General features: G+C 38.5%; 1 protein-coding gene across 1 annotated transcript; it reads left to right on the top strand.

Moving 5' to 3' along the window:
- The first annotated feature begins 9,308 nt into the window (after positions 1 to 9,308).
- On the top strand, positions 9,309 to 10,472 carry LOC133312276 (uncharacterized). Its single transcript, XM_061513451.1, has one exon. It carries the CDS (start codon positions 9,309 to 9,311, stop codon positions 10,470 to 10,472), a length of 1,164 nt encoding a protein of 387 aa, XP_061369435.1.
- The last annotated feature ends 457 nt before the right edge of the window (positions 10,473 to 10,929 follow it).

Below are 10,929 nucleotides of genomic sequence, written 5' to 3' on the forward strand. Positions count from 1 at the left end.
CAGTCTGCAGATTTCCTTCTTCTTCAGACTCTGGACCGTCGGACACAGAGATACAGATAGAGCTGTAGTATATCAGGACCATGATGGAGAGAATATGTAGTGATCGCGGGATTGATACTGCGAGTTTCAGACCACCGTTTCCACCTTACCCACCTCGAGCATAGGCCGCACCGCAGGCAGTTCCAGATGACGTTGCTGATGATGATGTTGATGATGCTGATATGGAGGATTGCTGATGATTATACATTTGTTCACATGTCACCCACTTCACCATCATATACATTTTAGAAGTTTCTTTTGCTGTTTTTGAGTATTTTGGTGGATATTATGGTTGTACTATTTCCTTTATTGCAGTTGTAACATCCCACGTAATTAGTGAAGATACATAAAATACCATGAGACATTAGAATTACATGAGAAAAGTCGAACTACATGTGGGGTTGCTAATGCTTAAATGATATAGTTGTTCATAGAGGATCTCTATTGTGTAGGAAAATTAGTAGGATTATGATGAAGGGTAACGATTTATCTTTACGCATGAGAGGCCTCATAAAAGAGATAAGAATAATGTGTGGTAACATGTAAGGAAACAAAAATATTTATAAGGTTAGGGAACTTATAAATTTTAGAATTAGTATTTAAATTATAAATTGGGCTAGTCCTTGAACACAATTAGATTAGTATGATCTTTGAGTCCAATTTCTCCATGCTTGGCTGAACCCATAGGGCTTGAGAAGAGTCCATAAATTCAGCCCACACACCCCACATTTGGTCACAACCTTATCCTCCTCTAAGAAATCCTACACGGCAATTTTTAATGGATTGTAATCTCCACTTGGCAACCAATTCAGCCTTCCATTCTTTTGTGCCTTGCGTTAATTTTGGGCTGAAAAGAAGGCTGATGCCTTGTCCCTTTAACTAAACCAACTCAGCTTTGTTAACATACAACCAATAAGAGACTTGTGGGCAGATTTGCATGTTGCCTAATTGGGCAGAAAACACATCACACCTTGCCCCTCATGTGCGCCTAGGTAGAAGTATAAGCATCAGAAAATTCTGACTTCAATCCCTTCATGAAGACTCAAGTCGATCACTTCTCTTTCCCTCCTCACATGCGCCTAAACAAGAGCAAAAGCTGACCTTACTTGCTGCAGCTTCCAACCTAATTCAGCCTTTATTTTATGCATCCAATCAGCCCCAGGATGTCAGCTTGCATGTATCACCATTGGGCAAACTTGCCACCACAACTCACCTTTTGAGCGCATAAGGGAGAGACTAAGGTCAATAAGAAATTTTGAACATTAAGCCACTTTAAATCAGCTCTAAACTCCTCACCCTTTTCATCCTTTATGAGCTGAAGTGTAGAAGGCTAGGTTGAGTTTGGGACTCTTGTAACAGAACCAATTGAACCCTTACCACCCCCTCACTTCCCTTAAATCGTGACACCACCATAGAAGGAACACTAAGAGATAACCTCACCTTCCCCTCCTATCCTCTACCTCTAAACCGGAATTTTAATTCCATAACTTTTCCCCTCTTATTCTTGCTAAGAAAACCAAGTTCATCACTAAAGAATTCCACAACCAAGTTATTGTCTTGTGCAACGTTTCCTTTATTCCCCCTACCTTGTGACCGAAAGCTTATGAGCAGTAAGCAAGGGTAGCTCAACGTTACATTCCTTCATTGGTTCAGCCGTGTAGTAGTGTCTAAGGAGATGTGAGTTTGACGTTCGTGGGAATTAGGGAATATGTGCTGTTCTAGTTTTGGATTTATTGGCGGGGCTTGAGGTAAACACATAGCCGAACTTTCCTTTCCCCTACTGCTGTTCTGGTTTGTTGATTATGTTAAAAAAAAAAAAAAAAAAAAACGTAGTTGGTAAAATTTTATACGAACTAAGTTATGCTTGTGTTAAAATAAAACATGATGTATATGAACCTTTGTTGGAAAAACGCTGCTGTATAATGATTTTATGCCCTCTGTTTCGCTGTAAAACTCACTAGACAGCATGTCATATTAATTTTTAGGAAACGTTACTGTATGTTGGTTTTATTGCTCCCTGCTTTGCGCTGGAAAATGTAGCTAGACAGCCTGCTGTATATTTCTCTTGTTGTGTTGTTAGCGCACCATTAGGGAGAGGAGTAGGAAATTGAATTAAAAACATTTTGGTAGATGTTAAAACCGAACTTAGCTAGGATAAAAGTGATAGGATTTGTCTCTAATTAATAAAAATAGGGCTGCTGTATTTTATTTAATTAAAGTTAGAAAAATTTTGGTAGATGAAGCATGAAAACCGATTCTGCCCTAGTGGAGTTATTAAAAGAATTACTCACTGTTGAAAATGTATAAAGGTTGAATTAGAATCAAAAATGAATTTATTGAAAAAGAACCTTGGGGTCGAATGCTATAGGAATTATTAAGTTTGGGAATTTGATGAATAAATTGAATGTACACTGATTGATTATACTGTAAACTAGGTACGAAAAATCCTTGAGAAGTTGGACTATATCACTGCTTGTTGGTAACTTAAATTTCGACGTACGAGGTATGTGTAGGCGGTATTACCTAATGTGACTATTGGCTAGTGTATGGAATTGTGATGTGTTGCTCACATTTGTTCTATGTATGTCATGATGATGATGAGCCAATGGTAAGAATATGAAAGGATGATATGATATATGCATGCATTTTACATCATAATACACTTTTCTGTTGGGTGCGATTGCATAACATGACATGTATACTTGATTCATGACATATTGAATATATATATATTTGTATTGAGGACATGTGACTGAGCATGCATCATATAGGCATGCCTGGTACTAGAAGAGGGGACACTTGGCTTCAGTCCGCATAGGTTCCACAGTGGGATTCACCTTCATGGGAGCCATTAGGAATACCCACTGTGATGCTACGCGCACGACGGTGCTATGAGCGTAAAGGAAAAAGGGCGTTATATACGCGTTATGATATATTATGAAAAGGATTAAATGTTTGAAGTGACTATTTATAATTTTGTGCTTAGTTAATATTGTTGCATTATGGTTTTGTTGCCACACTACTGGGATTTTCTCTCACCCCTTTGGGGCTGCTATTTTTACAAAATGGCAGGAGGACGTAAAAGCTTTTGAGGACTTGGATATTTGCTGTTGGCTTCTACTGTTTTGGGCATGCTGCTATTGATGTGATATTTTATGGATGACTGTATGAAATTAAGAAGCTTTGATTTCTGTGAACTATGATTTTATTATTGCATTACGATTTTATGACCAGCAAGTATTTTGGTAACAGATGTTGAAACGTTTGCGAAAAGGATTTTGACATGTTATTTAAATGCTGAGTTTTGAAAAGTCTTTGCGAGCACTTTGTAAGTTGTCGTACTGGGGCTACGGACCTCCGATTTTCTTATAATTTATATGCACGCGTAGCCCCAGGTGTCTAGTTTCATTATATATAAACCTTGCAAAGAAATTCTGAAAGCTTGATTTATTATGAAATTTTTCCAGCCAGGACGTTTGTGATATTTTCACTACTTTATCTCTTATTTTGCGAGTTATGTTTCGAGGGGCGAACGAACTCCAAATCACTATTATTTTATATGAACGTGAAGCTCCAGATGTCTAGTTTCCATATTACAAAGAATATTTTTTTGAATCGTTGATCTGGATTTTATACGAATTTTTAAAGACAGCAAGGTCTATCGGGAAATTTATATTTTCAGTAAATTTAAGAAATTTTGTGTACTCTGATTTTTGTAATTAACCAGATCCCCGCTTTAGTTTTAATTAGCAATGTAAAAGCGACATTTTTTTCAGTCTCTAAAATACTATTAAAGAACTCTAATTCCGCTTAGCAAACAACTCTCTTGGAGGCCTACAAGAGAGGGTGTTACAGCAGTACTCTTTGATGTTTTATCTGTTTTGCTATTTAACAAGTATGTGTGTGTGTGTGTTCCACCTGGCAGAATTAGCTTATTCGACTAGTATAGTTTGTTGCTGGGGACAACAAGATTCTAAATCTGGGAATTGGGTTGCATACTGTTATATGCGAGACCTGCTAACTGCGAAACACAACAAAAAGGAAACAGAAATTCTATCTGGAAAAAGGGAGATACTTCAACTTTTGTTGTTATTTAAAATTTTCAAATTTCTTATTCATAAAATATATATATATATATATATATATATGTATATATATATATTGAATACCTGTACAAGCAATCTCAGGTTTGACAAGCTCGCTTAGTCTTATTGTGAACTGAATCATTAAGAGCATGATATCTGTGAAGCATTCATGTGTTTTATATAATCTGAGAATGATACCTGCTTGTTTGTATAACTGTTCTTTGGTAAAATTTTCTGAAATAATTCTTGATGTGAATTCTAGAAATTAGATTCTAGTTTGAATTACAGTTGTGAAGGATTGAGCCTAAACAGAATTAATTATTCAGATAGGCCTCACTGTAGTAGTTTTTCTTGAACTTGAATTGTTTCTCTGGCTTGCATGCATGACTGATATGATAAGAGCATTTATTCTTGTTAGCTTAGAGCCAAATAGCCTACCTAGAAGATTATCCATTGTTAAACCCCTTTGAGCCTGAGACCAATTGTTCAAACACCTATTGAATGTTGCTTAACTATGTTCCATTGATACACCTTGAGAGAGATTGAAATGCTAATTACAAAAACAAAAATCAAGGTCCTTTTCAGAGAAGAAAAACTTAAGTAAGAAAAAAAATGAAAAATGGTCTGAGAAGTTAAAATATAGCTCAGAAGAGAAAAGAAAACAAAAAGAAGAAAGGTAGTAAAAAAAGGGGAAAGAATCCCAAAGATGTCAAAATGACAGAATTGAAGAGCTGAGAAGAAATGAATGTAAAAAAATCTTAGGATTTCAGTCTCTCCAAATTATTCAGCCTCTAACCAAAAGATTCTTACCCCCAAACCAGACCAAGTTACAACCTATCAAAGACCTTTTTATCAGTTTATGCATGGCAGATGGGTTCTTCACTTTTAAGAACTGGAGAATATGTTCAAGATCATAGAATTGCTGCTACATTGATGGAATGAGTGCAGAAACCTCAGACACTGAGTGATGAGAATGTATTTATCTGGTGAGGAATATTCAAGCTAGGATCTAAGATCTTGATACAACTGAAGAGCATTAGTGTGAATTTTATACAGGACAGTTATACATGCATAGCAGTTTGATTCCTTGATATGTTTATGATCATGTATTTCTTCACAGAGTTGATCTTGCTCTTCTCTTTAAATCCATTACATTGCTGAGGACAACAACGTTCAAATCTGGGAATTGTTTGATGTGCCTTCAGCACATGGGTAAATTCAAGCCAAAAAGAGAAAGATTATGGGTTAATTCTCAGTAAAAAGGCAACGTTTAGTGTTGCTTTGCTTAAATTCCAATTTCAGAATTGTACAATTGATTTTATGCTTAACTTGTAGGAAAAGCAAACAAATCTGGAGCAAAATGAGGATTTTCCAAAGTAAAGACCCACGCTCACAGCGTGAATGTCATGCTGGTAGCGTGGGAATCCAGAGGCAACCACGCCCACAGCGTGGATTCCACGCTGATAGCGTGAAAAATTTCCTTCTTCCCACACCCACAGCGTGGATATCAAGCTGACAGCGTGGGCATCCAGAGGCATCCACGCCCACAGCGTGGATCTGACGCTGAGAGCATTAGCGTGCGAGACTGCACTTCTATTTTTTCTAAAAGGGTAAACTTGGAAGACCTAAAAGAGTATTATAAAAAGGAGGCTCAGCACAGAATTAGGTATCGAGACCGGAGGAGACCGTCGTGCTGAAGGAGAAAAGCTTCGGAGAAGAATTCTTGATCATCTTCATTCTTTCATCTCTCATTCTTTTTCATCCCATTTGTAACATCCCACGTAATTAGGAAAATACACAAAAGACCGTGAGGATAAGAATGCACGTGTGGAAAAATTAAATTTGATATATATATATATATATGTAATGTTTGTTGGCCTTCGAAATTATTGAGAACTAGCCTAGGATTAAAACTAAGTAGGAGATTATTGAATTATAGTACTAAGAGAGGATTTATTTTAGACTTATGAAGCTTTAATTCTAAGGTATAAGAATGTATAAATCATACCATAAGAAATAAAATATGAATTTTAACTACAAGAATTAAATAGGGCTTTGGAATGCATGATTTTATTGGGTTAACTATTGTGTTAGTATCAAATTGGGCTGGGATACTCTTATTCCCCCACAAATCTGTGTGGGCCGAGTTTTAAGACCCTAGGAGGTGCTCATGTAATCAGCCCAATTTCACTTCATTTTGTCCAAATTCTATCTTAGCCTAGTCATCCCACAAGGTCACTCTTTATTGGTTGGCTATCACACATGGCAGCCAACTCACACCTCTTATCTCCTTGTACGATGCGCTGTTTTGGGCAGAGGAGCAAGCTGATAACTTGTTTGGGTGGACAATCAAAATTCAGCTTTATGTCAATCTTAGTTAGCCTAATTTCTAACACCACTCAGCCTTAACACCTGCGCCCAATAAGGGAAGGGGAATGCAGTGTGCATGTATTGCCATTGGCTGGAAAATTCTGCACTTACCTTCACCCCTTTATGCGCTGAAGTGAGAAGAATGGCTTGGGAATTTGTGGTTTATTTCTTCTTTAAATTGGCACTTAAGACTTCACCCCTCCCATCTCTCATGCGCTGATTTGGTAGGAAAGGAGCTAGATCAAACCTTTAATTTGAGTTTCGGGACACTCAACTGTACCACCCTCTTTCTCTACCACAAAATTACACAACTTTCCTCCTACTTCAACACAAATTAGTTGTCATCACTATCTACTATTTTCATTCCTTCTCACACTTCAAAACCGAAGCATATGTACAGAGGGAACTCAAGAAATTATTTCACTTTTTCCTTGTATCCTAACTGAAAACCGAGGACCTCTTTAGAGTGATACCAAAAATTTAATCACACGTTGTCCCTGCCTTCTTCATTCGACGGTGCACCATTTGTTCCAAGAGGTAACACATTGTTTTGTCTTGTTGTTACTTATGTGTGGCAACCTCTGTCACCTTCTTTAAAGGAGATATTCGTTCATAAACTAACTCAAGTTAATTTCCCTCTCCCTATTGTATCCGCACGACCACTGTTTGAAGAGTGGGGCTGGCTATTTCGTGAATCATTAAGGGCTGAAGTGTTGTCCATTTGGTCTCCTTAGTGCACTAGTGAAAGGTAAGCACAAAATTTTGAACCTCCATCTCTGTCTTCTGTTCAGGCCGAGAAGCATGTATAGGGAGTGGTTTCTTATGTAATTTATTTTCTCTAGATTCCGCCATAATGAACCCCCAGATCTTAGTTGAAAGCATGAAAGCTTAGAATTAATTTCAGAACTTGGTAATGATCTTAAAGTTAAATGATGGGGCTGTTGATGATGGCTTGGTGTTCCTTTAAATTTTTTTGAAGCAAAATAATTTGGACAGCATGCCTAGGTCCCTTGTAGCGATCCTTGAATGAATTCGTGAGCTTTGGAAGAAATCATCCTTGATGCTTTGTTGAGATGAAATCGATTCTGCCTTGATAAAACTTGTTATAAACTAAGCTTTATTTAACTTATATATGCAGCATGTTGTTTAGTTTCCCTTCACACACTCCATGTGTTGTTAAGCTAAATATTTGAATAAACGTTATGAGCCTTGTATGATGAAACCGATTCTGTTTTGGACCAGCCTTATTGTGTGCTAAACTCCATCTAAGATTATGTAGACAGCAGAATAATAAGCTCCCTTTTTCGCATCTCTGAGTATAGAAATAGGAAATTGTATGAATAAAAATCTTGAGTAACTTCTATGTCAAAATCGATTCTGCCATGCTTAGGAACCTTGAGAAACCCTCACTGTTAAACGTTGGGAAGACTGTTTTGAAAGTCAGAATATTTTAGGAAAATAACATTGTTGGCCGAATGGATACATGAACCTTTAGGCTTGGAGAATTATTGGTAATTAATAGAGAAGGCTGAAACGTATTCTGATTTTGTTGCAATGTATATTAGGTGCGCAAAAGCCGTAAATTTTGGATTATACGCTGCTGTCTGGTACATTTAATTGTGACGTACGAGGTATGTGTAGGCGGTATTACCTTCTGTGACTATTGGCTAGTGTATGGAATTGTGATGTGTTGCTCACATTTGTTCTATGTATGTTATGATGATGATGAGCCAATGGTAAGAATATGAAAGGATGATATGATATATGCATGCATTTTACATCATAATACATTTTTCTGTTGGGTGCGATTGCATAACATGGCATGTATACTTGATTCATGACATCTTGAATATATATATATTTGTATTGAGGACATGTGACTGAGCATGCATCATATAGGCATGCCTGGTACCAGGAGAGGGGACACTTGGCTTCAGTCCGCATAGGTTCCACAATGGGATTCACCTTCATGGGAGCCATTAGGAATACCCACTGTGATGCTACGCGCACGACGGTGCTATGAGCGTAAAGGAAAAAGGGCGTTATATACGCGTTATGATATATGATGAAAAGGATTAGATGTTTGAAGTGACTATTTATGATTTTGTGCCTAGTTAATACTGTTGCATTTGGTTTTGTTGCCACACTACTGGGTTTATTCTCACCCCTTTGGGGCTGCAATATTTTAAATTGCAGGAGAACGTAAAAGCATTTGAGGACTTGGATGTTGAACTCGGTTATATTTTTGTTGCTGTCTGGATTTATTCTCTGTTGACTGTTTTAAGCTTGGGATGACTGTATTATGTGGTACTTGATGATTTTTGGATGACTGTAAAACTATGATTTATTTCTGCTTTAAGTCTTCTACGAACAGCGGCTATTTTAAGAAAATCTGAAAATGTCTTGCGAAAAGGAATTATTTTTAATGCTGAATTTTAACAGTTTACGGTCAACTTATGAGTTACGTTTCAAGGGGCGAATGACCTCCGATTTACTATTATTTTATATGCACGCGAAGCCCCAAGCGTCTACATTCAGATTTCGCTAACTGTACAAAAATATTTTGAAAAATCGATTTTATATTAATATTTAAAGGAATACGGTTTTCTAAAAATTTTAACCATTTTATCAGCAACACATTTTAAGTCCTTCCCATCAAAAATTTTCTTAGATTCAGCTTTCCACAACAACTTCTCAAAGATCTTTTCTTAGAAAAAGTTTTCATCCGTTTCCACAACTCGAATAACGATTAGCAAACGACTCTCTTGGATGCATACAGGAGAGGGTGTTTCGTGATATTGTGAGTGCAGAATCATGGCAGGTAATCGCGGTTCCACTCGGGGAAGGACTAACAATGTTGAAGAGGATCTTATCACAACAATTGGGGGATTGGCCACGTTCGTCCAGAACATGAGCCAAGAATGGCAAGAACATCGTCAACAGAACCAGAATCAACCCCCGCTGCATGACCATGCAGAGGAGATTGCCCGACGGAGGTTGAAGGACTTCCGTAACTTTCAACCACCTATCTTTGAAGGTGGAGACCACCCTGAGGCTGCAGCAAACTGGCTGCAGATGATCGAACATATCTTCGAACGGATGGGATGCCCGGAGGCTCAGAAGCCGGACTATGCCTCCTATCAGTTGACGGGAGAAGCATTGACATGGTGGACTGGCGCGAGAGCTCTGCTGCGAGCTCAGAATACTGAAGTGACCTGGGCTGTGTTCAGGAGGGTATTCTTGGACAAGTACTTTCCAAAAGCAATGCGAAGAATGAAACACACAGAGCTACTGTCTTTGAGGCAAGGGAACATGACTATCAATGAATACATTGCAAAGTTTGCACAACTGATGGAATATGCCAATTTTGACCGTAACATCTATGATGAGGAGTGGCAAGTGGAGAAGTTTGAGAGTGGATTGCATCCCGAGATCAGAAAGCTCATGTTGACCACGGCTATCCGTACTCTGCCCGAAATCATTAATCAGAGTCGGCAGGCAGAAGGCATTATCATGGAAGCAAGAAATTTGAATAGACAACCGGTGCAACAGCAGGGAGGAAACAGAGGGGGCAGATTCTTCAAGAAGAACACGGGAATGAACAAGGGAAAGGGTTCACAGATGCAAGCTCGGAATGGTAATTTCAAGAGAAATACTGCACCCGGTCAGTCATCAGCAGGACGTCAGGGTCCCAGTGCATGTTCTAATTGTGGGAAAAATCATGCTGGAGTCTGTTTACAGGGAAGCAACACATGCTACAGATATGGTCAACCTGGACATTTCGCTTCTAAATGTCAAAACTATGCAAGTCAGCAACCTACTCAGGCCAGAGTGTTCACCCTCGATGCTAATGAGGCGCAGAAATATCCGAATCTTATTCGAGGTAACATAATCCTTAACGGTTATCCAATTTCTGCTATTTTTGATTCTGGAGCATCTGGTTCGTTTATGGCAAAACATATAGCTATGAAGGTATAACCCCAGCTCCACTCCCCTATGAATTACAAATCAGTACTCCTACGGGGGGATCCTGTACAGCCTCAGAAATTTGCAGAGGCGTTCTTCTGGGGTATGAAGGAAGCATTTATACAATCAACTTAGTGGTTTTGCCGGTATTCAATTTCGAAGTAATTATCGGCATGGACTGGTTGGTGGAGAACAGGATCACTTTGGACTGCCAAGCAGGGAAGGTCATTGTTCCTCCGAGAGACGGTAATTTTCTGTCTTTTGCTACTATTTCTTTGTTGCAAGTTCGTAAAGAGCTCCTTCGGGGGGCGGCAGGTTATCTCTTGTCAATCGAGGCTGAGACCCTGGTTGAAAATCCAATTCAAAATGTACCAGTGGTGAATGAATTCGAGGAGGTATTCCCCGATGAAATTCCTCGATTACCCCCTCAGCGGGAAGTAGAATTTTCCATTGAGCTTATTCCCGGAGT

The sequence above is a fragment of the Gastrolobium bilobum genome, unplaced genomic scaffold, assembly GCF_033153095.1.
Source record: "Gastrolobium bilobum isolate Gb01-03AN ecotype WA unplaced genomic scaffold, APGP_CSIRO_Gbil_v1 utg55888, whole genome shotgun sequence".
NCBI classification, from domain to species: domain Eukaryota; kingdom Viridiplantae; phylum Streptophyta; class Magnoliopsida; order Fabales; family Fabaceae; genus Gastrolobium; species Gastrolobium bilobum.

Excerpts from the sequence above, each read along its gene's own strand:
- LOC133312276 (XM_061513451.1), top strand. The coding sequence starts at position 9,309 with ATGGCAGGTAATCGCGGTTCCACTCGGGGAAGGACTAACAATGTTGAA.